General features: G+C 39.1%; 1 protein-coding gene across 29 annotated transcripts in view; it reads left to right on the forward strand.

Annotated features, from left to right (window-relative positions):
• The window catches only part of ank2b (ankyrin 2b, neuronal), a 213,719-nt gene that overhangs the window by 117,705 nt on the left and 70,917 nt on the right, over positions 1-25,097 (forward strand). For 15 of the 29 annotated variants that reach the window (XM_067447692.1, XM_067447664.1, XM_067448466.1 and 12 more), the window contains exons 7-18: positions 2,384-2,407; positions 9,140-9,238; positions 11,737-11,835; positions 13,941-14,039; positions 16,429-16,626; positions 17,124-17,222; positions 18,322-18,420; positions 20,838-20,936; positions 22,243-22,440; positions 23,803-23,901; positions 23,993-24,028; positions 24,282-24,380. In XM_067447692.1, the coding sequence (XP_067303793.1) occupies positions 2,384-2,407; positions 9,140-9,238; positions 11,737-11,835; positions 13,941-14,039; positions 16,429-16,626; positions 17,124-17,222; positions 18,322-18,420; positions 20,838-20,936; positions 22,243-22,440; positions 23,803-23,901; positions 23,993-24,028; positions 24,282-24,380 (1,248 nt within the window). The remainder of the gene's footprint in view (positions 1-2,383; positions 2,408-9,139; positions 9,239-11,736; positions 11,836-13,940; positions 14,040-16,428; positions 16,627-17,123; positions 17,223-18,321; positions 18,421-20,837; positions 20,937-22,242; positions 22,441-23,802; positions 23,902-23,992; positions 24,029-24,281; positions 24,381-25,097) is intronic. The other 14 variants (XM_067447659.1, XM_067447686.1, XM_067448788.1 and 11 more) reach the window with 3 other exon arrangements.

Genomic DNA, 25,097 nt, shown 5'->3' on the forward strand with positions numbered 1-25,097 from the left:
TGTCTTTTGATTCCAGTGTTGGGGAAAGTTACTTTTAAAGTAATGATATTGAAAGAAGTAACTAATTGCATTACTTAGTTACTTTTGTGGAAAGTACAGCATTACATTACTTTTGCATTACTTTTACTCAATGGGTTGGGCTTGCTTGTTTGTTTTTAACAACAACAACAACAACAACAACAACAACAACAACAACAACAACAACAACAACAACATCACAAAGTTGACTATATAAAACTATTTTTGTCAAATGTGAAGACCCTTTCACACCAGAAATTAAATAAATAAGCCTCAGGCTGAAGGAAATGCACATTCACGCCTGTACAGCAGAGGGCGCCGCTTGGTCTATGCTTTGTTTGGAACGTAGGAGAAGAAAGTTTATCTTCAGCAATTAATTATTTATCTAGTCATTTTTGCTTATTCGTAACATTGAATTGGATCATCAAAGGTCATCAGCAAAGACACTGTTTAATAAAGTGAGATTAAAAACATAAAGTATAACTGTGTTATTTAACATTTAATTATTGCAGGTTTTGCGTAATATTCTAAGTTTAGATTTCACTAATTTTATTCATTTTGAGGAATACTGAATGTGTTTTTGTGCAAGTGAGATTAGTAAACACTTGCTCACATTTAATCCAGAATGCGTTACTTGAAAAGGTAATCTGATTACATAATCATTACTTGAAAAAGTAATGTGATTACATAATCATTGCTTGAAAAAGTAATATGATTACATAATCATTACTTGAAAAGGTAATCTGATTACATACCTCGTTACTTGAAAAAGTAATCTGATTACATAATCATTACTTGAAAAAGTAATCTGATTACATAATCATTACTTGAAAAAGTAATCTGTTTACATAATTGTTAGTTGAAAAGGTAATCTGAAAACATAATCATTACTTGAAAAAGTAATCTGATTACATAATCGTTAGTCGAAAAAGTAATCTGAAAACATAATCATTACTTGAAAAAGTAATCTGATTACATAATCGTTAGTCGAAAAAGTAATCAGATTACATACTCCCGTTACTTGAAAAGTAATCTGATTTCATTATTATTACTTGAAAAAGTAATCTGATTACATAATCGTTAGTTGAAAAGGTAATCTGAAAACATAATCATTACTTGAAAAAGTAATCTGATTACATAATCGTTAGTCGAAAAAGTAATCTGAAAACATAATCATTACTTGAAAAAGTAATCTGATTACATAATCGTTAGTCGAAAAAGTAATCAGATTACATACTTCCGTTACTTGAAAAGTAATCTGATTACATAATCGTTAGTCGAAAAAGTAATCAGATTACATACTTCCGTTACTTGAAAAGTAATCTGATTTCATTATTATTACTTGAAAAAGTAATCTGATTACATAATCGTTAGTTGAAAAGGTAATCTGAAAACATAATCATTACTTGAAAAAGTAATCTGATTACATAATCGTTAGTCGAAAAAGTAATCTGAAAACATAATCATTACTTGAAAAAGTAATCTGATTACATAATCGTTAGTCGAAAAAGTAATCAGATTACATACTTCCGTTACTTGAAAAGTAATCTGATTACATAATCGTTAGTCGAAAAAGTAATCAGATTACATACTTCCGTTACTTGAAAAGTAATCTGATTTCATTATTATTACTTGAAAAAGTAATCTGATTACATAATCGTTAGTTGAAAAGGTAATCTGAAAACATAATCATTACTTGAAAAAGTAATCTGATTACATAATAGTTAGTCAAAAAAGTAATCAGATTACATACCTCCTTACTTGAAAAAGTATCCTGGTTACATAATCATTAGTGGAAAAAGTAATCTGATTACATAATCATTACTTGAAAAAGTAATCTGATTACATAATCGTTAGTCGAAAAAGTAATCAGATTACATACTTCGGTACTTGAAAAAGTAATCTGATTACATACCTCCTTACTTGAAAAAGTATCCTGGTTACATAATCATTACTTGAAAAAATTATCTGATTACATACTTCCGTTACTTGAATAAGTAATCTGTTAAGTAATCGTTACTTGAAAAAGTAGTCTGATGTTACTTGTAATGCGTTACCCCAACACTGGATGCAGCTTCACACAAGTACGTTTTTTATTGCTACTGTAAATGTGCGTTCACAAAAGTATTTGTTACAATGGTGCACTACTATGTGTTCACTTATGTGATTTGAGTGGTCATGTGACCTTACACCATTTGTCATCTCATGTAAGAACGGTTTTCTAGTGTCCAGCTGGACGAAACTGTCCCTCACAGAAAAATGAAGACCTCTTGCTTTTGCGCTTGCATGAAGCCGCCATCTTTGAGAAAATGTGTTTGAGTGAAATATAACACACCTATTTCCTTCCCTGTTTTTGCTGCAACAGATGATGGTCAATAGGACAACTGAGGTAGAGATATTTATCTAGTTCCTAATTTTCTGGAAAATTAAAAGCTATGATTTATTGAATTCATATGTGGTCCTCTTTTTGGCATGTGGAAATGAGTTTATCTGTTCTCAGCATTTGTTCTTTTGGACCTTTGCATGGCTGTTTAGTCTCATCACAGCGTCATCCAGAAGCCTTTGCATATGTCATGCCACACATTTCAGTTTTATTTATAAAATAGATTGAATGAGAATGTTTGATTTTGAGATGTATCTGGTGCTGTGCTTGATGATGATGATGATGTTTAATGTACACATGTGGAGCTATTCTAATCAGAGATGGGCTGAAAAGTCAATAGTTCTATCCTCCAGACATCTATAATCCTCTTCATCAGGATTAATATTTCAGTCTTTAGTCGTTTTTGAGCTGCAAGTGCACTTTAATATAACAACAGTTTCAAATGCAAAACTACTGCATGCTTACTTGGTGATGTGGAAATGTTCATGCTATGTAGTTTGTAAGTGCTACATGCAAATATCAAATCTGAATATATATATATACAGTATATTCATCTCCATTGTCTTAAAGGGGCTATATGTAAGAATTTGAAATCATGTATTAAAAGGGGTACTTCAGTAGCCTGACAAGCCGGACCCACATCCAGATGTTTGGTCTGGAAACTCTCCATTGACGGCTCAATCCGAGGGGCGGATAAACGGCTGTCTGTCAAACTCCCTCTGCACGCGATAGGATAGCGCTACACCAACCAGAGCAACGAAGGTGAAGCAGAGCTCGCTGACTGATTAAACATTCGCCGAATCCGGTCGGCTAAACTCGAACACATCTTCCCTTTTTAAGAATGACTTCAGTGCCGTTCTTTGTTCTTTTCTCAGAGAAAAGCTGAACTCAAGTCTTCCAGAGTCGCGGTCAAAGCTGATTCGACAGACCGCCGTTCGCCAGTTTCTGTGTTTACTAGAAGCACGCAAACGCAACTCGGCTGTCGTCATTATGGCCCAGCCCGCCGACTCTATACACGACGTGATTGGCCCGTCCAGATTGTGAGGAATACAGCTCAGAAGGGTATTGAGAGTTCCTCGACGACACTTGCGGGCAGATTAAATTTGCTGCCACTAGGGTGGGACTAGATTTCTAGGCTAGTACTTCAGCGCTGGAAAGATGAATCTGTATTTGAATTTGCTCCCTTCTAGACTGAGAAAAGACAGAAAATGTATTTTTGTCTCATAGGGATGAAAGACTACAATTCCCAGAATGCTTTGCTGCCCAGTGAGGCCATTCCCAAAGCCACTGCTACTGGATTACTGTGACTGAGTTAGAGAACAGACACTACAATTAAAAACTGAACGTATCTGTTCAATATAACGATCGAGTTGCCGCGCAAGTCTCACAGCTAGGCATGTGCCGATATCAATTTTTCATGTTGCGATTAATTGATGAAGTTTTATCACGATATACGATATTATCACGATATTGAAATAAGTTGCAAAAAAAAGTGTTGCCATAGTATAACAGCTTTAAGAACTATTTTTGTAAGAACAAAAATAACTGAATGTTTAAATACAATAATGCACCAAAAATATATACAGCTCTGGAAAAAAATTAAGAGACCCCTCATTGAGAAATCAATGTTATGTGGTCTCTTGATTTTTTTCAGAGCTGTAAAAGTACAATTTTCAAACAGATTAAAGAGCGTAGGAATTAGGCTATAAAGAACAACAGGTAGGCTTACAAATTACAATAAGGTCTCATTAGTTTATGCATTAACTGAGATTGAGCAACAGCTACATTTGGTACAGAAAGTATAATGTTTTTGGTAATGTTAGTTAAGAAATACTGATCATTGTTTTATCTTAGGTCCATTAACAAAGTTATTTTGATTTTAATGTTATTAAACAGTAACTAAGAAATTAACATAGAATGATTCATTCTTTATAAGTATTTTTCATTGTCAGTTTGGTGAATAATGAAATAACATGTTAACTAATGAAGTCGTGTCTCAAAGTTTTACTGAACAATAACAGAACGTTCTAATTATTAGGGCATGTTGTAGTCCAGATTAAAACATAAAAATGTTTAAGTTTGAAAATAAATAGCCTATTAAGTATTTGGTGCTGTGATGAACAACATTGAGATTACAAAAACGAATGGCTGTTTTAAAAACTACACGTGGTTTTTGTTTGTTTGCTGGTTTCCGGGGTAACAGCCGCATTCTGCAGTTCATCAGCGCCCTCTGCTGTCACTGAGCGGCACTTCAGCAGCGCGTCTCCTTCACCGGTTCATCAGCGCCCTCTGCTGTCACTGAGCGGCACTTCAGCAGCGCGTCTCTTTCACCGGTTCAGTCATGTGCAAACGCACGTTGGGCTTGTTTATATCTGAGCGCGTGTCCCTTTGACGCAGAATACAGCGGTTTTGAGCATTTATACGGTTGATGGGCAAAGTATTCTTGAATGCATTATAAAAAAATTATAAATTGTTAATAAATTATTATTTACGATATTTTAAAGTGCCCACGATAACAATATCGTGCATATTCATTATCGTGATAAATCGCATTATCGAAAATCGGCACATGTCTACTCACAGCCCTAACGCTGCAGGAGTCAGATTACATTTAACGTCATTAATGAGCTGATGAGCTCTCGTGATGAGAGCTGAGGTAACACCTACGGCTGGCATACATTCACAACGCAAGTTCAGTCTGGCACGTTTTCAGTTCATGCCTTTGCAAGCTTAACTTTCATAGAAATTAATTTGAGAAGTTAAAACACTTACATTAATTAGCATTCATTTAAATGAATCCCTGAAGCTGCGAGCTGAGCTGTGAGTGTGATCTTCAAGCTCATGCGTGGGTTCAAAACATGTGGAAATGGCTCCCTCTGCTGGCTGTAGTCTTTAGCCTCAAACATTCCAAAGATGATGCCAATATCGTCAATTTGCGTCACGGGAGGAATTTTTCCAGAAATAAAATGCATAAATCTCTCGTCTCAGGGGGATATGAGGAGGGGGAGCAACTCCAGGGTTTCTACTGATACAAAGCCATTTGCTAATCGCTGAAGGAACCCTTTAATCTCGTTTTTATTGCCAGTGTGTGAACAGCTTGTAACAACTTAAATGAGACCTTCCCCGACTTCGCTGAAGCCTGTAGACTGATTTTTATGTGATGGTTACACACGCTCCCGAGAGCCTTTCTTTCAATCGCACACGGAACTAAAGCGAAAACTCGACCGATCCGCGCAGGCACTAATGAGGCATCTATGCAAATATATCTATGATTGTGCTGGTATTTTAGTATCTCGGATGCCCTGGGGGTCAGCAGATAAACATCACACTCAAAATGGACAAAAACATCAAAATGGACAAACCCAGATATTGGGTTGTTTGAACCCAGTGAATGGACCCATTCAAACAACCCACTTTCTGGGTTTGTCCATTTCCAACCCAACTTGGGTTGTTTTTAACCCAGCATTTTATGATGGGCACACTCTGCACACTCTCATTTTGGGGTGAACTATCCCTTTAAGAGTAAAGTGTAGAAGTGCGAGTACCGCCCCTCTTCGAGCGCTGCCTTTACCGCCAAGCAAAATAATATTTGCTGTGAGTATATTGCTGATTATATTTCTAGCTGCAGTTCACTAAACAGCCACCGGTGTCGCTAAAAACAAGCGCTTCTGTATTCTACATATAGCCACTTTAAAGAATGTAGAAAAGTGTGTCCTTTTCATTCATTAACTTCTAATATAATAAATAAAAAAGTGCACATCTCTGTGCTATATTGGCTTTGCTTGAAACAAACACAAGCCTAGGGAAGCCAGTCACGGGTGTTTATTTCATTAGTCCGACCCTAAAGGTCAAACTCACCCCAGTGGCTGCTCATGAATTTGCCTTTGACTCCCAGCATGCATTAGCGTGATTGCATTAAGCTCTTTGTGCTAAAATGTGTTTAGATGGTTTAAGAACAGATAATGTTCTTAAACTGTTGTTCTAGCATTATCAGTTATGATGTTTTGATATGATTTTGCATTTTATTGATATTTAATATTGATAGAATGAGGCTGGATGTATGAATGCAGTATAATAAAAGCATTAGTGTAGTCTCTATAATTATGAGCGCGATAAGATTTGTGTTTTGTGAGTTATTGTGTTAATGTGAAAGATCCACTGCACGGCATGTTGCATCGCATATTTGATTTTGCCCCAGCTTTGAACGTGTCACAGTCAATATATTCTTCACACTTTTTGTAAATGATGTTTTCACATTAAATCGGACCGTGACTTTCAGAATGGGAAGGTAAGGCAAGAATTTCACATATTCAAACTCCTCTGCAATCTTTACCTTCTCATAGTCCACACATGATTTTATTACTGATATGATCTATATTCTGCACTTTTTTTACGTTTCCTTTGGTGTTATTCTTCTTTGATTTATGGTTATCCCTTTTTTCTTCATTATACTAAAATGTCGTCTGAAATGTTTGACTTTACGTCACGTTCTGTTAATCTTTGATCAGGGCTCGACATTAACGCTTGTCTGAGACAAGTGGATTTTTTAAAGGGGCGAGTGAAAGAGAATTTTACTGGCCTGACCGGACAAGTGGATTAAAACGGCAATAACAAAAAATAACGAGCGAATCACCAAAATGCAAGAATGATAATTAATTTAGTGTAAGTGGCGATCGATAGTGTATAATAGTGTAATATATAATGAACTGAAGGTGGCGCTGTTGACGCTCGTGCAGCCTCTCGAGGAGAAATCTCAACACATGAGCATTGTTCACACTGAGAAACTGCGCTAAACATTCACAATGTGCAGTTTATATATTTTTATTACACGGCTCTGTGAAATACTTGATTCTGATTGGTCAATCGCGCATTACAGCGGTGTGTTATTCCCAGATAACACACACCGCTCATCCGGGTACTGCGAGTTATCTTGACCGGTTCTACTTCTGTGCTTAACGCTGGCGCCATCTTGTGTCTTAAACAGCCGTGGGTTACAATGGAAGACTTCAAGGCGGGTTTCCTTTATAAAGTTTTAATTATATTTATATAGATATTTATTTTATAAATCTTTTTCTTACACAAACGCATCGATTGGAATCAGAAGGCTCTATTAACCCATCGGAGTCGTGTGGAGCACGTTATTTGACGGACAGCTGCATTTAATGGACTTCAGAAACAGCTCCAACTACTGCTGGGATTAACGTTAGCCTGGACTTTTTAAATATAACTCTGATTGTATTTGTCTGACAGAAGAATGTCATAAACACCTATAATGACTTGAGGGTGAGTAAATTCATTTTTGGGTGAACTAACCCTTTCAGCATTCATTTTCAACATTTAGCAGCAATAGATAAAGGCTTAAAGCAGTCTGGAACTGTTTTTCTTCGCGGAAGCTTTGCGTAAGAGCTAATAAAATATTTAATCTCAAGACAATATTTCGTGTGTAATTTATTTGAGACTAGTAGCCGTGTAATAAGCGGGATAATGTCCACCCAGCCGGTTGTTATCGCAGAATAAACCCCTTCAGAGTAACACAATATCTAAACCTGATCACTCTGTCGGGGTTTATTCTGCGATAACAACCGGCTGGGTGGACATTATCCCTTACAGAACATATGATACATTTAAACAACATCTCACAACCAAGAGTGTGTTTTCCTGAAGACCATCACGACTGAAAATAACACTGATTTCTTATGACAGCTTCTTAAACAATTAATTAACATCAAGTCACTTACATTTTAGATTCAATATTGACTGTTTTTGTTCTATTTTAACAGCAAAAATAGTTTCAAACAGCAGAACCATAACACATCTCAGAGAAAAAACAGTTTGCGTTACTGAATGATTCAGTGTTTCAATGAATTGGTTGAATCAAAGATTCAATAACCTGTTTGTAAACGACTGCCTCATTCTTGAATGAATCAGTCGTTTGAATGAATCATTTGGATGAATCGACTCAATGACTGACTCATTAAGACTCACCTGCTGCCACCTACTGGTGGTTTAGTTTCATGTTTAAACACTTTTATTCAAAACTACAAATCTCATAACATAATTTTTTTAATGCAGTTGTAATATTCAGTTTAAATTATTTAATTTGTTTGGTAACAGCCCTATAGTGTCTTTTTTTAATTGAATGTATAGATTAAATTTTAGAATATAATATAAGATTATGGAGAAAAATGCCCTTTATGAAAGGTAAATATATCACAAATATGCAGATTTAAAATATGCCGAAGCTGACTGAACACTGGTGAGAAAAAATCATATTCACAGCAGAAAAAACAAAAACAAAAATAAAATAAAACTTTTTTCGGGACAAGCTAATTTTTTACTCAGACAAGAATGACCGATTTACTGATGTACACATGAACATGCTTAATGTCGAGCCCTGCTTTAATGACTTATGAGTTTGTTTATTTGTGTTTTTTGTCATATTTTTTCTGTTTGCATGCCTGTGTCTAGGAGTTTGACCTCTCTTATGGTTTATTCGTGTCTATTTATGTGTTAATTGTCAAGGTTTCTTTCCAGACGTCTTCAAGCTGCCTTTGAGGCTACATGAGCTCAATCAGTTTTTATTGTTTCATGTGAAGCTCTTTTGACTGCTGCATGCTAACGCAGTCCATTAGCACAAGATGAAGTCGAGACGTGGCTCTGACACATCGTAGGACAGGTTACGGACATCTCATGTGTGTTTTTATGTGTCCCGCCCCCTTTTTTTGATTGTGTTTGTAGAGTGGATTCACGCCGCTGCACATCGCCGCTCACTACGGGAACGTGAATGTGGCGACGCTGCTGCTCAATCGAGGCGCCGCTGTGGACTTCACTGCGCGGGTGGGTTTATTTTAAAATCAGTCCACAGTAAAATAAAACACACACAAACAAATATAACTTGTTAAATCAACCTAGCAACATGCTAAAATATGTTAGCGATGTGATAAATTATGCTAGTAACACGTTAAAACATGCTAGACATGTCTGAAATCATAGATTCATGGTAAAATTGTCAAAACATGCTAGAAACATGTTAAAACATGTTTGCATTGTGGTAAATTATGTTAACAACAAATGAAAACATGTTAGCATGTTTGAAATTATAGAAACATGCAAAAAAATTCTGAATCATAGTAAACATGCGAAAACATGCAAACAATTTGTTAAATCATGCTAGAAACATGCTAAACATGTTAAAGGTCCCGTTCTTTGCGATTCCATCTTTCAAACTTTAGTTAGTGTGTAATGTTGCTGTTAGAGCATTAATAATACCTGTAAAATTATAAAGCTCAAAGTTCAATGCCAAGCGAGATATTTTATTGAACAGAAGTTCCCTTTCAAAGCCGACAGCGAGCGGCCGGTTTGGACTACACCGCTGCACTTCCTGCTGTGATGACGTCACTAGAACCGTTTGTTGACGAACCCTCCGCCCACAAGAACACACAGATTCGGGGGCGTTGTCCTTTTGCTCTCGCAGGTCGAGAATAGGAAGCGTTGTTTTTGTAGAGTGTGTTTGTCGTCATGCCATTGAAGCGCTGTTATTTTCATCCCGGAGTCAGATCACCTTTGTTTGGCCTTCCCACAGACGCTGTATGAGATCAATGGCTACAGTTTATGGTTAACTCGGTTCCGGAAAATTATAATCACAATTTAAAACTATGTGCAGCACATTTTGCTGAGGACTGCTTCCTCAATCTCAATCAGTTTAATGCCGGATTCGCAGAAAGATTATTCTTAAAAGACGACGCAGTTCCCTCTTTGTCTGGAGAAGGCGTTGTTAATGAGCCACAACCGGTAAGTGTATTTTATTATTTAAATTGGTTCGTTTAACAGTTTATGTAACTCATGACACAAAGTGCAACGCTGTTTAGCTTTGTTAACTAACGTTAGATGGTAATTGAAACTCATCCGAAAAACTTAGCATATAAAAGTGTCAGACACATCGATTGTTGGTGTTTGTAATGATCAGTTTAAACTCCTGAATAGACAGCTTACCGTTCTGAAACATCCAGCAAGTGTCTTTCCTGAGCAGGTTGTAATCGATCCTCTTCGATATTCTCCGGGTCTGATTCCGGCTCAAATTGATAAGGCAATATAGACATTTTTGCAATAACATTGAGCGCGCGTATCTGGTATCTACCCGTTATGATAAGAGGCAGGACCTTTCCGGGCAACGTGCTAAGCTGCTGTCCAATCACAGCGCGGGAAGTGCTGGCCCAATCAGAACTCGTTACGTGTTTCTGAAGGAGGGACTTCATAGAACAAGGAAATCATCAGGCCGTTTATAGGACAGAGGAAACAGCGGTATACAGATAAGTCAATTGTGTGAAAAATACTGTTTTTTTACACGCGAAACATGAACTCATGTTATATTGCACGCTGTAAACATAATCAAAGCTTCGAAAACACACAAAGAATTATTGTGTTAAATTATGTTAGCAACAAGTTAAAACATGCTAGCCATGTGTGAAACCATATAAACATGCTACCAAATGCTGAATCATTCTAACAACCTGTTAAAACATCCAAACAATTTGTTAAATCATGCTAGAAACATGTTAAAATTATGTTAGCAACAAGTTAAAACATGCTAGCCAAGTATCAAATCATACCCTGCATGCCAATTCTCACACTATCCATACTAAATAGTATTCGAAAATAGAATTAGTATGTCCCAAATCGTAGTATGTTGAAAAGAGTATTCCAAAGATACCCGGATGGTTTACTATTCCCGGTCCGAATTCGAAGTGCAGATCGACACACACTCTAACGGCTGATATTACCCACAACCCATTGCAAGTTGGACGAGGATTCGATAAACTACAAACATGACGAATGTGCGAGTCCAACGGTTAAGTAGAGAAATTTAGATAAAGGGGTTTGAGTTATCAATTATCAATATTTAACCTGACAAAAATATATTTATTCAGTGTTGTCCATATTATATTTCCCCTGCAGCAGCAGTTAAAACATGCAACAATTTGTTAAATCATGCTAGCAAACATGCTAAAACATGTTAACATTGTGTTAAATTATGTTAGCAACAAGTTAAAACATGCTAGCCATGTGTGAAATCATAGAAACATGCTAGCAAAATGCTAAAGCATGGTAAACATGCTAAAACATGCAAGCAATTTGTTTAATCATCGTGCCCAAAATATATAATGTAAGCAATGTTTGAATCATGCAACTCAGGTTAACAGCTTACAAAAAAATTTAATAACATGTTGAAATATATTTAGCAACTTGCTAAAACATGTTAGAGGTGCTATAGAAAATGTTAATGACATGTTATTGCGTAATTTGAGATTAAATATGTGTTTGTTGTCTCTGCACAGAACGGGATCACGCCACTACACGTCGCATCCAAAAGAGGAAACACTAATATGGTTCATCTGCTGCTGGACAGAGGGGCTCAGATCGATGCCAAAACACGGGTTAGTGTCTCTTTATGTGTGTAGCTTTGGACACAGCCGAGGTGGCAAGCAGTCCGACATAAGAACAAGATCAGCAGGGATTGGCAGGAAAACTTTACAGATAGTTTAGCATTTTTCCTAGCCTGATGTGTTCATACGGAACTCTAGTCAGAATATGAGTCTGATGCTCATTGGGCTGTAATTATGGGGCGTGTTTCAACTGAATCAGGAAAGGCCTCGATTGGACAGACCGACAACCAATCAGAGCAGCGGAGCGACGCATTATGTTAGTTGTCAAATGTCAACAGAGCTCAACTGCACTGTGTTGCCAAGTCTGTGGTTTTCCATGTCTGCGGGTTGAAGCGACCTCCATCATCGGCTAAAGCCCGCCCTGATGATCTCATTGGTCAGTTTCTGTTGATCATCTGTCCGTCATCGGCTAAAGCCCGCCCTGATGATCTCATTGGTCAGTTTCTGTTGATCATCTGTCCGTCATCGGCTAAAGCCCGCCCTGATGATCTCATTGGTCAGTTTCTGTTGATCATCTGTCCGTCATCGGCTAAAGCCCGCCCTGATGATCTCATTGGTCAGTTTCTGTTGATCATCTGTCCGTCATCGGCTAAAGCCCGCCCTGATGATCTCATTGGTCAGTTTCTGTTGATCATCTGTCCGTCATCGGCTAAAGCCCGCCCTGATGATCTCATTGGTCAGTTTCTGTTGATCATCTGTCCGTCATCGGCTAAAGCCCGCCCTGATGATCTCATTGGTCAGTTTCTGTTGATCATCTGTCCGTCATCGGCTAAAGCCCGCCCTGATGATCTCATTGGTCAGTTTCTGTTGATCATCTGTCCGTCATCGGCTAAAGCCCGCCCTGATGATCTCATTGGTCAGTTTCTGTTGATCATCTGTCCGTCATCGGCTAAAGCCCGCCCTGATGATCTCATTGGTCAGTTTCTGTTGATCATCTGTCCGTCATCGGCTAAAGCCCGCCCTGATGATCTCATTGGTCAGTTTCTGTTGATCATCTGTCCGTCATCGGCTAAAGCCCGCCCTGATGATCTCATTGGTCAGTTTCTGTTGATCATCTGTCCGTCATCGGCTAAAGCCCGCCCTGATGATCTCATTGGTCAGTTTCTGTTGATCATCTGTCCGTCATCGGCTAAAGCCCGCCCTGATGATCTCATTGGTCAGTTTCTGTTGATCATCTGTCCGTCATCGGCTAAAGCCCGCCCTGATGATCTCATTGGTCAGTTTCTGTTGATCATCTGTCCGTCATCGGCTAAAGCCCGCCCTGATGATCTCATTGGTCAGTTTCTGTTCAGATGGTGTGGGCGGGGCTGAGTTCGGCTGGCATATAGGCGAGCTTACATCTGTAGACGAGCTGATTAAAACCAGTGAGACTCTCATATAGCAAGTGTTTAAACCGCTGTCTGTCAGCCTGTGCTGCTCTCTCTCTGTGTGTGTGTGTGATGTGTATAATCCCATTCCAGTTGCCATCCGGTGCTCTGATTTGGCTAAATATTAAAATGCTAGAAATGTAATGTGTATTTCTGGATTATGATATACGTAGATACTCCTCTTGTTGGAATCATAGTTCCCATGTGCAGTTGCCTCTGATGATGAGTCAATGTGTGTGTGTGTGTGTGTGTGTGTGTGTGTGTGTGTGAGAGAGAGAGAGAGAGAGAGAGAGAGAGAGAGAGAGAGAGAGAGAGAGAGAGAGAGAGAGAGAGAGAGAGAGAGAGAGAGAGAGAGAGAGAGAGAGAGAGAGAGAGTGTGAGAGAGTGTGTGTCGTCAGATGACCGGTTGTGTCGTTCTTCAGATTTTGACTGCAGTGTGGAGTCCAGCTGGTTGTGTCCTGTACCTTTCTTCTGCAGTCTCCCTCCTGCAGTGTCTGATGTATCATCCCCCCCCCCCCCCCCCACACACACACACCCTCACGCTTTGTTGTTTCTGTCAGTGACGATGGCTACTGTACTGCAGAGTGTGAGAGTGTGTAGAGGCGAAGGGAATGTATGTAACAGCACGTGTTTGTGTGAGGTGTTTAAAGTCCCAAAGTGCATTGTAATAACATTACTGAAGTGACCTGAAGGTGTGTGTGTGTGTGTGTGTGTGTGTGTGTGTTGCAGGATGGCCTCACACCTTTACACTGCGCAGCGAGAAGCGGTCACGACACCGCAGTGGAGCTGTTGTTGGAGCGAGGAGCCCCAATGCTGGCCAGAACCAAGGTAGACCCTTAGAATATAATATAATATAATAATATATATGAAGTTTGCAACATCTAATGCATTATAGAAGCTGAGCTTTGTGTTACGGTTTTAAACTACATCCTTATACCTGAAGTATTAATTATTAATTGTCTCTATTAGACACTGCTAAATTTCATATAATTCACATATTATTGGAGTGCAAAAAATACTTTTTCACTGTTTCTACTTCAGAAACGTCATGTTTAATTCAATTCAAAGACATACAAACCTGATTCCAAAAAAGTTTGGACACTTTTCAAATTGTGAATAAAAACAGAATGCAATGATGTGGAAGTTTTAAATTTTATTCAGAATACAACACAGATCACATATCAAATGTTGAAAGTGAGACATTTTGAAATGTCATGCCAAATATTGGCTCATTTTGGATTACATGAGAGCTACACTTTAAAAAAAAAGTTGTGCCGTGGCCATGTTTCCCCCTGTGTGTCATCCCCTCTTCTGTTTATATCAGTCTGCAAACGTCTGGGGACTGAGGAGACGAGCTGCTCAAGTTTAGGAATAGGAATGTTGTCCCATTCTTGTCTAACACAGGCTTCTAGTTGCTCAGCTGTCTTAGGTCTTCTTTATCGCATCTTCCTCTTTATGATGAGCCAAATGTTTTCTAATGGTGAAAGATCTGGACTGCAGGCTGGCCATTTCAGTGCCGGATCCTTCTTCTACACAGCCATGATGTTGTAATTGATGCAGTGTGTGGTCTGGCATTGTCATGTTGGAGAATGCGAGGTCTTCCCTGAAAGAGACGCCGTCTGGATGGAGCATATGTTGCTCTAGAACTTGGAGATACCTTTCAGCATTGATGGAGCCTTTCCAAAAGGAAATTGGTGATCCTCTGCCCATCTTGCCTTCTGAGAGACACTGCCACTCTGAGAGGCTCTTTTTATACCCAATCATGTTGCCAATTGACCTAATAAGCTGCACATTGGTCCTCCAGCTGTTCCTTATGTGAACATTTAACTTCTCCGGCCTCTTATTGCTCCCTGTCTCAACTTTTTTGAATGTGTAGCTCTCATGAAATCCAAAATGAGCCAATATCTGGCAAAATGTCTCGCTTTCAACATTTGATATGTTATCCATATTCTATTGTGAATAAAATATAAGTTTATGAGATTTATAAATTATTGCACCCCCTTTTTATTCAGAATTTGTTCAGTGTCTCAACGTTTTTGAAATCGGGTTTGTATATATGTTTTAGCAAACATGAAACAATTCACAATTTTCAAGCACAGAAATGTAATTAAACAAATGTAAAATAGCACTGCAAAGTCTTAAACTGCATAAATTATTAACTCAAGTGCTGTCAGTGATTTTATCTTTGTCTGTTGTTGTTTGATTAACATTAGCAGGAATATTAGGCTACTGTCACTTTAAGAGTGAATGCACTGATCTAATACACTGACACACACGTGTTTACTGTCTCAGCGGTTTACATTCACTTAAGACATAACCGACTGTGTTTATGTCACAATTCACCAGTTTGAGTGCCCGTGATCACCACCAGAGGGCACTCCAGCCTGGACTGTCATTCTATCATAGACTACATTACCCATAATCCTTTGCCCGGACTCATTAGCACTCACAATGGTGAATTGTGACATAAATGAGACACACATGTAAACAGTGAGTGCTATTGAATCCGGGATCATATCTTTGTCCTGTGTCAGCCACCGTAGCTTCTCTATAAGAGCGGTGGACGGTTGCAATTCTCAACTTTACCGCTAGATGCGTCTCAAATTTACACACGGCACCTTAAAAGGGTTAGTTCACCCAAAAAATGAAAATTCTGTCAATAATTACTTACCCTAATGTGGTTGGCCAGCCGTCAGACCTCCGCTCATCTTCACACACAGATGAAGATATTAGTGTTGAAATCTGATGGCTCAGAAAGGCCTTCATTGACACCAATGTCATTTCCTTCTCAAGACCCATAAAGGCACTAAAGACGTCGTTACAAAGCCCATCTCACTACAGCGGCTCTACAATCATTGATGAAGAGGCCAGAATAGAGTTAGTGCGCAAAAACACTAAATAACGACTTATATAGTGATGGCCGATTTCAGAACAAAGCTTTGAACCGTTATGAGTCAGTGAATTGATTCATGATTCGAACTGTTATGAGTCAGTGAATCGATTCATGATTCGAACCGTTATGAGTCAGTGAATCGATTCATGATCCGGATCGCTAGAGTCACGTGATTTCAGCAGTTTGACACGCGATCCGAATCATGAATCATGAATGAATTAGGGTAAGTAATTATTGACAGAATTAATCATTTTGTGGGTGAACTAACCCTTTAAAGTCTCAAGGCTCAAGGATAAAGTGATTTCTCTTTCCTCTTCTGTGTAGAACGGGTTATCTCCGCTCCACATGGCGGCGCAGGGTGATCATGTGGAGTGTGTCAAACACCTGCTGCAGCACAAGGCGCCTGTTGATGATGTCACACTCGACTACCTGACAGCCCTCCATGTCGCCGCCCACTGCGGCCATTACAGAGTTACCAAACTCCTGCTGGACAAGAGAGCCAATCCCAATGCCCGAGCCCTGGTACATGCATTCTGATGACAAAAAATGCTCTTCTTATTTAGTATTTTTTTCTTGTTTCCAGTCCAAATATTTAAAATTCTTAAACCAAGATGCATTTACTAGATCATTAAAATGACAAGATATTTTAGCTTGTTTTCTCTGGAAAATTTCAAATCAAATCAAATCTAAATGAAGAGAGTTTTTGCTTAAAACAGGCAAAATGATTTGCCAATGGAGAGAGAAAAATAATATTGTCTCTGAAATAAGATTATTTTTCTCACCCCATTGGCAGATCATTTTGCCTGTTTTAAGCAAAAACTCACTTCATTTAGATTTGATTTTCAACAAAACAAGAACAAATATCTTGTCGTATTACTGATCTAGTAAATGCATCTTGATTTATGAATTGTGAGATATTTAGACTGGAAACAAGACAAAATTACTGAGTTAGAAGAGCCTTTTCTGCAGCGTGTCCGCTATAGAGCTTTTAATAATCGTTTTGCTTGTTTTTCTTTCAGAACGGGTTCACTCCTCTACACATCGCCTGTAAGAAAAACAGAGTGAAGGTGATGGAGCTCTTGATCAAGTATGGCGCGTTCATTCAAGCCATCACTGAGGTATGAGGCGTTGCTACTCATTTTAGCATAAAGGCTTTAGTCATCTGTGTACTTTGGTGCCAGAATCATCATTAGGTAGGGGTGTAACGATATATCACGATATAAAAATGTGACGATATGTATCGTTGATGGAAATGATATGATTCGGGATATAGAGTTGTTTTATCCAAGGCTCATCTTGCTGTAGTCGGCCTATTTATAAGGTATAATTCACCCAAACACAAATGAACAAATGAAGGCTACCACTAATGTAAACTCTGCCATCATGAACTCACCATCATGTCGTTCAAATGAAGATATTCTTTATGACACCTGAGGGATTTCTCTCCCTCCATTTAAAGTCCATTATTCCTCTCAAACTTAAAAGAAATGTCATAAAGGCATCGTAAAAATAACTAATCGAGTGTCTAATCCAAGTCTAAGTCTTCTGAAGAGACAATTAAAGTTAAAGATGAGCTGAACATTTCCAGTTTGAGAGCGGTCATTCTGACGAGCTTTCCTGCGATTAGAGCTGTGATGGATTCATTGATCATCTGAAGTGCACACACACTCCTCAAAGTCAAAGCGCAAACATTTAAATTCGATACTGACTGCAAAAAAATGCTTTTCTTACTCAGTATTTTTGTCTTGTTTCTATTGAAAATATCTAAAAATTCTTACATTAAGAAACATTTACTAGACAAGCAAAAGTAATTGTCTTGTTTTGGAAAATAACTCCAAATGAAGAGAGTTTTTGCTTAAAATAAGATAAATAATCTGCCAATGGGGTGAGAAAAATAATCTTGTTTTCTGTTTGAATTAAGATTATTTTTCTCACCCCATTGGCAGATTATTTATCTTATTTTAAGCAAAAATGAAGCTCTCTTCATTTGGAGTTATTTTTCCCCAAAAATGGGGAATTTGTTTTAAGAATTTTTAGATGTTTGGACTAGAAACAAGACAGAAATACTGAGTAAGAAGAGCATCTTTTCAAGTGTATCGTTACACCCCTATCATCAAGACTGCATTTCATTGGCTAAAGCCAATTCTTCAGAAAGCTATTCATCTAATGTACTGATCTGGTTTGATACTGAGGCTAATGTCTTCACTCTTTCTCTAGTCTGGTCTCACACCGATCCATGTGGCGGCTTTCATGGGTCACCTTAACATCGTTCTTCTGCTACTGCAGAATGGCGCTTCGCCTGATGTCAGCAACATAGTGAGTAAACACTTCCATCATGTGGCCTGAACTGACCAATGTGGTGGTCTCTATATAGGCAGGAACCCAGAATCCCAAAGGGTTGCACAGACTATCAACTTTAATGCTCTGTCATGATGCTTTAAAGGCATAGTTCCCCCATAAATGAGCCTGTGATGTTTATCTGCTGACCCCAGGGCATCAACATGTAGGTGTGTTTGTATCTTCAATAGAACACAAATGAAGATTTTTAACTCAACCGTTGCTGTGTGTCGGTCATATAATGATGTGAATGGGTAATGACTCTATGAGAGCAAAACAAACATGCTTAGACAACACACACACACACCCTGCTGCTCGTGACGACACACTGATGTCTTAAGACACAAACTGATCGGTTTCTAAGAGAAACACAACAGTATTTGTGTTATTTTTTTTTACCTCATATCCAAGACGAATCTCATCTAATATTCCCATCGGCTATTACTTCCGTCTGGTAAGGTCAAACAGGCGCAATTATATATTTATAGATGCCTCATCAGTGCCTGCGCAGATCATCCGAATGAGGCATCTACATAACATGCACACCTACATCTTGGATGCACTGGGGGGTCGGCCGGTAAACTTAACATTTTCATTTCTGGTGAACTATACCTTTAAGCTTAATGTCGACTAGTCGCTGGTCATGGCCTATAGAGGGCACAACATGATAAATCTCTGAAGTCCACTTTTATGCTCAGTTTCCAAACAGTTAAAATGACAGATAGATTCATACTCTGAGAGCGCTCCACAAGACGTGTTTAATTATACCATCTGGACGCTCAAAATTGATCATTACACACCCAGAGTTTCACCATTAGAAGAGAGAGACTCTTCTGGGTAGAATTCATTCACACACACAATCACTCTCTCACTAATGCATTCATATAAATGTAATCTTTACTGTAACTATTTTCTGTATCTGATTTAGAGCGAGCAAAAATCTGTGAGAAATACACTATATTGCCAGAAGTATTGTGATCACGGAGTTCAGGTGTTCAGTCTCTTCATGGCCACAGGTGTATAACTCCAGCTCTCGGCCTGCAGACGCTTCTACACACATTAGTGAAAGAATGGGTCGCTCTCAGGAGCTCAGTGAACTCAAGCGTGGGGCCGTGATAGGCTGACACCTGTGCAATAAGGCCATTCCTGACATTTCCTCACTACTAAATATTCCACGCTCAACTGTTAGTGGGATTATAACAAAGAGGAAGCCATTGGGAACAACAGCAACTCAGCCATGAAGTGTTCAATCCCAGAGCGGGGTCAGCACATGCTGAGGGTCACAGTGCGCAGAAGTCTCCAACTTTCTACAGAGTCAACAGCTCCAGACCTCCAGACTTCTGTGGCCTTCAGATGAGCTCAAGAACAGCGGAGAGAGCTTCATGGAATGGGTTTCCATGGCCGAGCAGCTCATCCAAGCCTTACATCACCAAGAGCAATGCAAAGCGTGGGATGCAGTGGAGTAAAGCAGCCGCCACTGGACTCTAGAGCAGTGAGACGTGTTCTCTGAGCGACCAATCACGCTTCAGTCTGACAATCCCATGGACGAGTCTGGGTTTGGCCGTCGCCAGGAGAACGGGACTCACCTGACTGCAGTGTGCCAAGTGTAAAGTTTGGTGGAGGGGGGATTATGGGGTGGGGTTGTTTTTCAGGGGTTGGCCCCTTAGTTCCAGTGAAAGGAACTCTTAATGCTTCACCAAGACATTTTGGATAATTTCATGCTCCCGACTTTGTGGGATCAGTTTGTGGACGGCCCCTTCCTGTCCCAGCATGACTGCGCTCCAGTGCTCAAAGCGTCGCTCCATAAAGACATGGATGAGGAGTTTGGTGTGGAGGAACTGGACTGTTCTGCACAGAGTCCTGAGCTCAACCCGATAGAACAGCTTTGGGATGAATTAGAGCGGAGACTGAGAGCCAGGCCTTCTCGTCCAACATCAGTGCCTGACCTCACAAATGAGCTTCTAGAAGAATGGGCAAAAATCCCCATAAACACACTCCTAAACCTTGAGGAAAGCCTTCCCAGAAGAGCTGGAGCTGTGAGAGAGAGTGGGCCGACTCCAGATTAAACCCCACGGGTTAACAATGGGATGGCATTAAAGTTCATGTGCATGTAAAGGCAGGCATCACAACACTTTTGGCAATATAATGTATAATGACCCAATAAAATAAGATGTAATGTAGGAGCAATAGCCTTGTGGTCAGTGCTGTTTCACATGCTGTATCTGTGCACAAGAAAACCCGAGTTCGAGTCTCAGCTCAAGGTTTATGCTTATTTGTTCATTAATGGCATCATCAGTGACTAGTCAACGTCGATCCCGATTTTCAGCTAACAAAAAAGGGTAGGAATCTCAGTTCTAGGGCATATCATGAAGGCTGTATCTCTGTACTCTGTCCAGCGTGGAGAGACCGCTCTGCACATGGCTGCTCGTGCTGGACAGATGGAAGTTGTTCGCTGTCTCCTGAGGAATGGAGCCATGGTGGATGCCAGAGCAAGGGTAAGACAAAGGCATGCTTCAACACCGCATTTCTTCGCTTAAAGGGTTAGTTCACCCAAAAATGAAAATTCTGTCAATAATTATTTACCCTAATGTTGTTGGCCAGCCGTCAGACCTCCGCTCATCTTCACACACAGATGAAGATATTAGTGTTGAAATCCGATGGCTCAGAAAGGCCTTCATTGACACCAATGTCATTTCCTCTCTCAAGACCCATAAAGGCACTAAAGACGTCGTTACAAAGCCCATCTCACTACAGCGGCTCTACAATCATTGATGAAGAGGCCAGAATAGAGTTAGTGCGGGAAAACACTAAATAACGACTTATATAGTGATGGCCGATTTCAGAACAAAGCTTCGAACCGTTATGACTCAGTGAGTCGATTCATGATTCGGATCGCCAAAGTCACGTGATTTCAGCAGTTTGACACGTGATTCGAATCATGAATTGATTCACTGATGAAACAAACACAATGATTTATCTCTTATCCACCTGTGATTGATTGATTTTTGTATTACTTGGCGTCCATATAAGCATGAACCACACACACACACACACACGCAGGCGCGCTCTTCAAATATCAAGTCAAGAGAGTGAACATGAACAACGCAGATCAAGAAATGAATCTTATTTCACTCTTTGAGATTCACCGCCTGCGGACGGGCGTATGTTTTGATCTGGAAAACACCGGGACGTTGGGCTTTGCGAGCCCTGGGAATCTGATCCCGAATCGCAATGAACCCACAAATAAAGGATTCTCCAGCCTGTGGCAGCGTGATATGGTATTTTTTTGTTGGACGCGTAAACATAATCAATACGATCTGTAACAATGCAAAACTATCACATATAAAAACATGTTTTACTCACATAAGTGTGCTTCACCATTCCTGTCGGATCCAGTATAGAAGGACAGCATTGTGTTTTAATCTCAATATGTCTGCAAATCCAGCTCGACCTGTGTCTTATTTACAAATTATTATCTTGCTATCTTTGGCGTGTTTATTGCACGGTAATGCGATCATTTTACTTCCTCAAGTCGGTGGGTGGGCCTGGTGTCTATAAAAGCTAACAAGGACGTTTTCAGCTCTGAAACTTATAGGATATTCTTATATTACCACAACCTTTTATTTATCAAAAGCTCAAGGGAAAGTTGATTTCTCAATTCATCACCCCTTAAATAATTAAAACTTTGCCATTTAAAAAAAATAATAGTACTAAGCAAATTGCAATTTTTGGTTTATTTTCGGTTAATCGTGCCACCCTAGATTAACCTCACATACAAACAAACATTCTCTCACCCGACAGGAGGACCAGACTCCGCTTCACATCGCGTCTCGTCTGGGAAAGACGGAGATTGTCCAGCTCCTGCTACAACACATGGCTCATCCAGACGCCGCCACCACAAACGGTTACACTCCTCTCCACATCGCAGCGCGCGAGGGACATCTGGACGTTACCACAGTGTTGTTGGAGGCCGGCGCTTCACACTCTTTGGCTACCAAGGTCAGTGAAGGCCAGATTTCAGCACCAGTTTAGACACCTTGAATATTTTGTATGAATATCTGTGCATGTAATATATCAAAAGAAAGAACAAAGCCTCTGCTTTTGAACAAACAAACATTTAATTCTAGCTTCATGTGGTCAACACTTGAATGTGGGTAAACAACATTTTGAACAAAAAGCAGAAACAAAATCATGTCCGGATGGGATTCATAACAATGACCAAAACACAGATGTTGAGTTGAAACCTCACAGTCGTTTCCTCTTCATGGGTTCGACATTTCATTCAGTAACATTAGGTAGTTTTGATTTGTATGCTGTGTAATGTTTGATGATTTATTTTACATGTGCGTCAGCAATGCTTCTGTAGCATATAGTTTAGATTCTGTTCTCTTTCAAATGATGTGTAGTAGCGCCCCCTACCTTATAACAGTCAAAACACGGATTGCTGGAAAAACTTAAATTCTGGGGAAAGAGTTAAATGCTCCGGACAAACAAAAGACTCTACTATCACAATGTCATTGATTATGACATGCAAATGGCATATGACACTGGTTTATTTGTGTAAATTCAGTTATTATTAGGCAGCAAATGTGTATCACTTTAGTGAATTATGGCATATAATAAAACAGTATACAATTATATTTATTAAAATTATTAAAATGATGTTGCTTTATTCTATCCTCTACCTATTAAACACTTTAATCCTACTATTAAATACCCGTTAGGCACTTTATTTCCACTTTTTGAATATTTTCTTAATTCTTATTTAAAAGAAACTCCTCTCTGAGCTGATATGTGATGGGAAAAGAGAGAAGAGAGTGTCTAGCGCAGTATTTAAAGGCACAATATGTAAGATTTTAGGATTAAAACATCCAGAATCCTCGTGTTATATATTATATTGTGTTGGTATTGTATTACAACAAAACCCGCCAACTACTAGCCCAAAACAAGCCCATTAGCTTCTCGGAGGGGTTCTGCGGAAGAAAAAAAAAAGGCGTTTGGGGGGTAAAGTGTGTGTTATTTTGGCAAGTTCACTGGCATTCCTGGGTCTATATATCCCATAATTGAGGTCGCTTCAACCCGCGGACATGGAAAACCGCAGACTTGGCAACACAGTGCAGTTGAGCTCTGTTGACATTTGACAACTAATGTTATGTGTCGCTCCGCTGCTCTGATTGGTTGTAGGTCTGTCCAATCGAGGCCTTTCCTGATTCGGTTGAAACACGCCCCATAATCACAGCCCAATGAGCTTCAGACTCACATTCTGACTAGAGCTGAGAATGATGACATCAGGCTAGCATATTTGTATTGTGTATAATGAAATCTACTATATCATATTATGTTCTGTTTAAATATCTACAGAAAGGGTTCACGCCTTTACATGTGGCATCAAAATACGGCAGCCTGGATGTGGCAAAACTTCTTCTGCAGCGACGCGCTCCGCCAGACTCCGCTGGGAAGGTAATCACCAACAAACCAAACTTTCAATCCGTTGTAGATTTTAGATGATGGGTTGTCGAATTCATCACATTTTTGGGATGTTGTTTAAAAGAACTGCATTGAGGCTATGTTGACTGCAAGAGTGCTGGTAAGCATCGTTTCACTTACTGATCACGTTCTGTTAAGAAAAGGAAACTACATTATTTTCTTCCTTTTTTCTTTAATAAGGAGCCAGGTTTTGATTGGTCTCGAGCTTGCACTCTAATATAGACGATAACCTTCAGACTAAACGCGCTCTAATAATAGCTAACGTCAGATGTGTGTGTCGATGGGTTTGTTTTAATGCTTTTCCACGCTAACAGTCCCCCGTAATCATGTCGCACTGACCCTCGTTCCTGCAGAACGGTCTCACTCCTCTACATGTCGCTGCTCACTATGATAACCAGAAGGTGGCGCTCCTGCTTTTGGACAAAGGGGCGTCTCCCCATGCCACAGCCAAGGTGAGAAGATGAGATCTCAATAAAACATATTAATTATATGAATAACTCTCTTCAGTAGGGCTGTGCAATATATCAAAACTATCGCGATATCGCAATGTGCATATCGCAACGGCACGCATTATCTGAATGATTTTAATAGGCAACTTCAACATTGTGAAAAGTTTATGTTTTAGGTCGACGCATATAGCAGAGAATGTGATTTATGTGACTTGCTTGCACTGCAAAATATACTTTTCTTACTCAGTATTTTTGTCTTGTTTCTAGTCCAAACATCAAAAAATTCTTAAAACAAGAAGTATTTACTAGACAAGCAAAAGTAATTGTCTTGTTTTGGGAAAAATAACTCAAAATGAAGAGAGTTTTTGCTTAAAATAAGATAATTTTTAATAAGAATTATTTTTCTCACTGCCAATGGGGTGAGAAAAATAATCTTAATTCAAACAGAAAACAAGAATATTTTTCTCACCCCATTGGCAGATTATTTATCTTATTTTAAGCAAAAACTCTCTTCATTTTGAGTTATTTTCCCAAAACAAGACAATTACTTTTGCTTGTCTAGTAAATGTTTCTTAATGCAAGAATTTGTAGATATTTAGACTAGAAACAAGACAAAAAATACTAAGTAAGAAAAGTATTTTTTGCATTGCATATCGAATATCGCTTTATTTAACAAGGTATTACATATCGCATTATTCTTCAGTATCGCACAGCCCTACT

The sequence above is a fragment of the Pseudorasbora parva genome, chromosome 1 (assembly GCF_024679245.1).
Source record: "Pseudorasbora parva isolate DD20220531a chromosome 1, ASM2467924v1, whole genome shotgun sequence".
Classification (NCBI taxonomy): domain Eukaryota; kingdom Metazoa; phylum Chordata; class Actinopteri; order Cypriniformes; family Gobionidae; genus Pseudorasbora; species Pseudorasbora parva.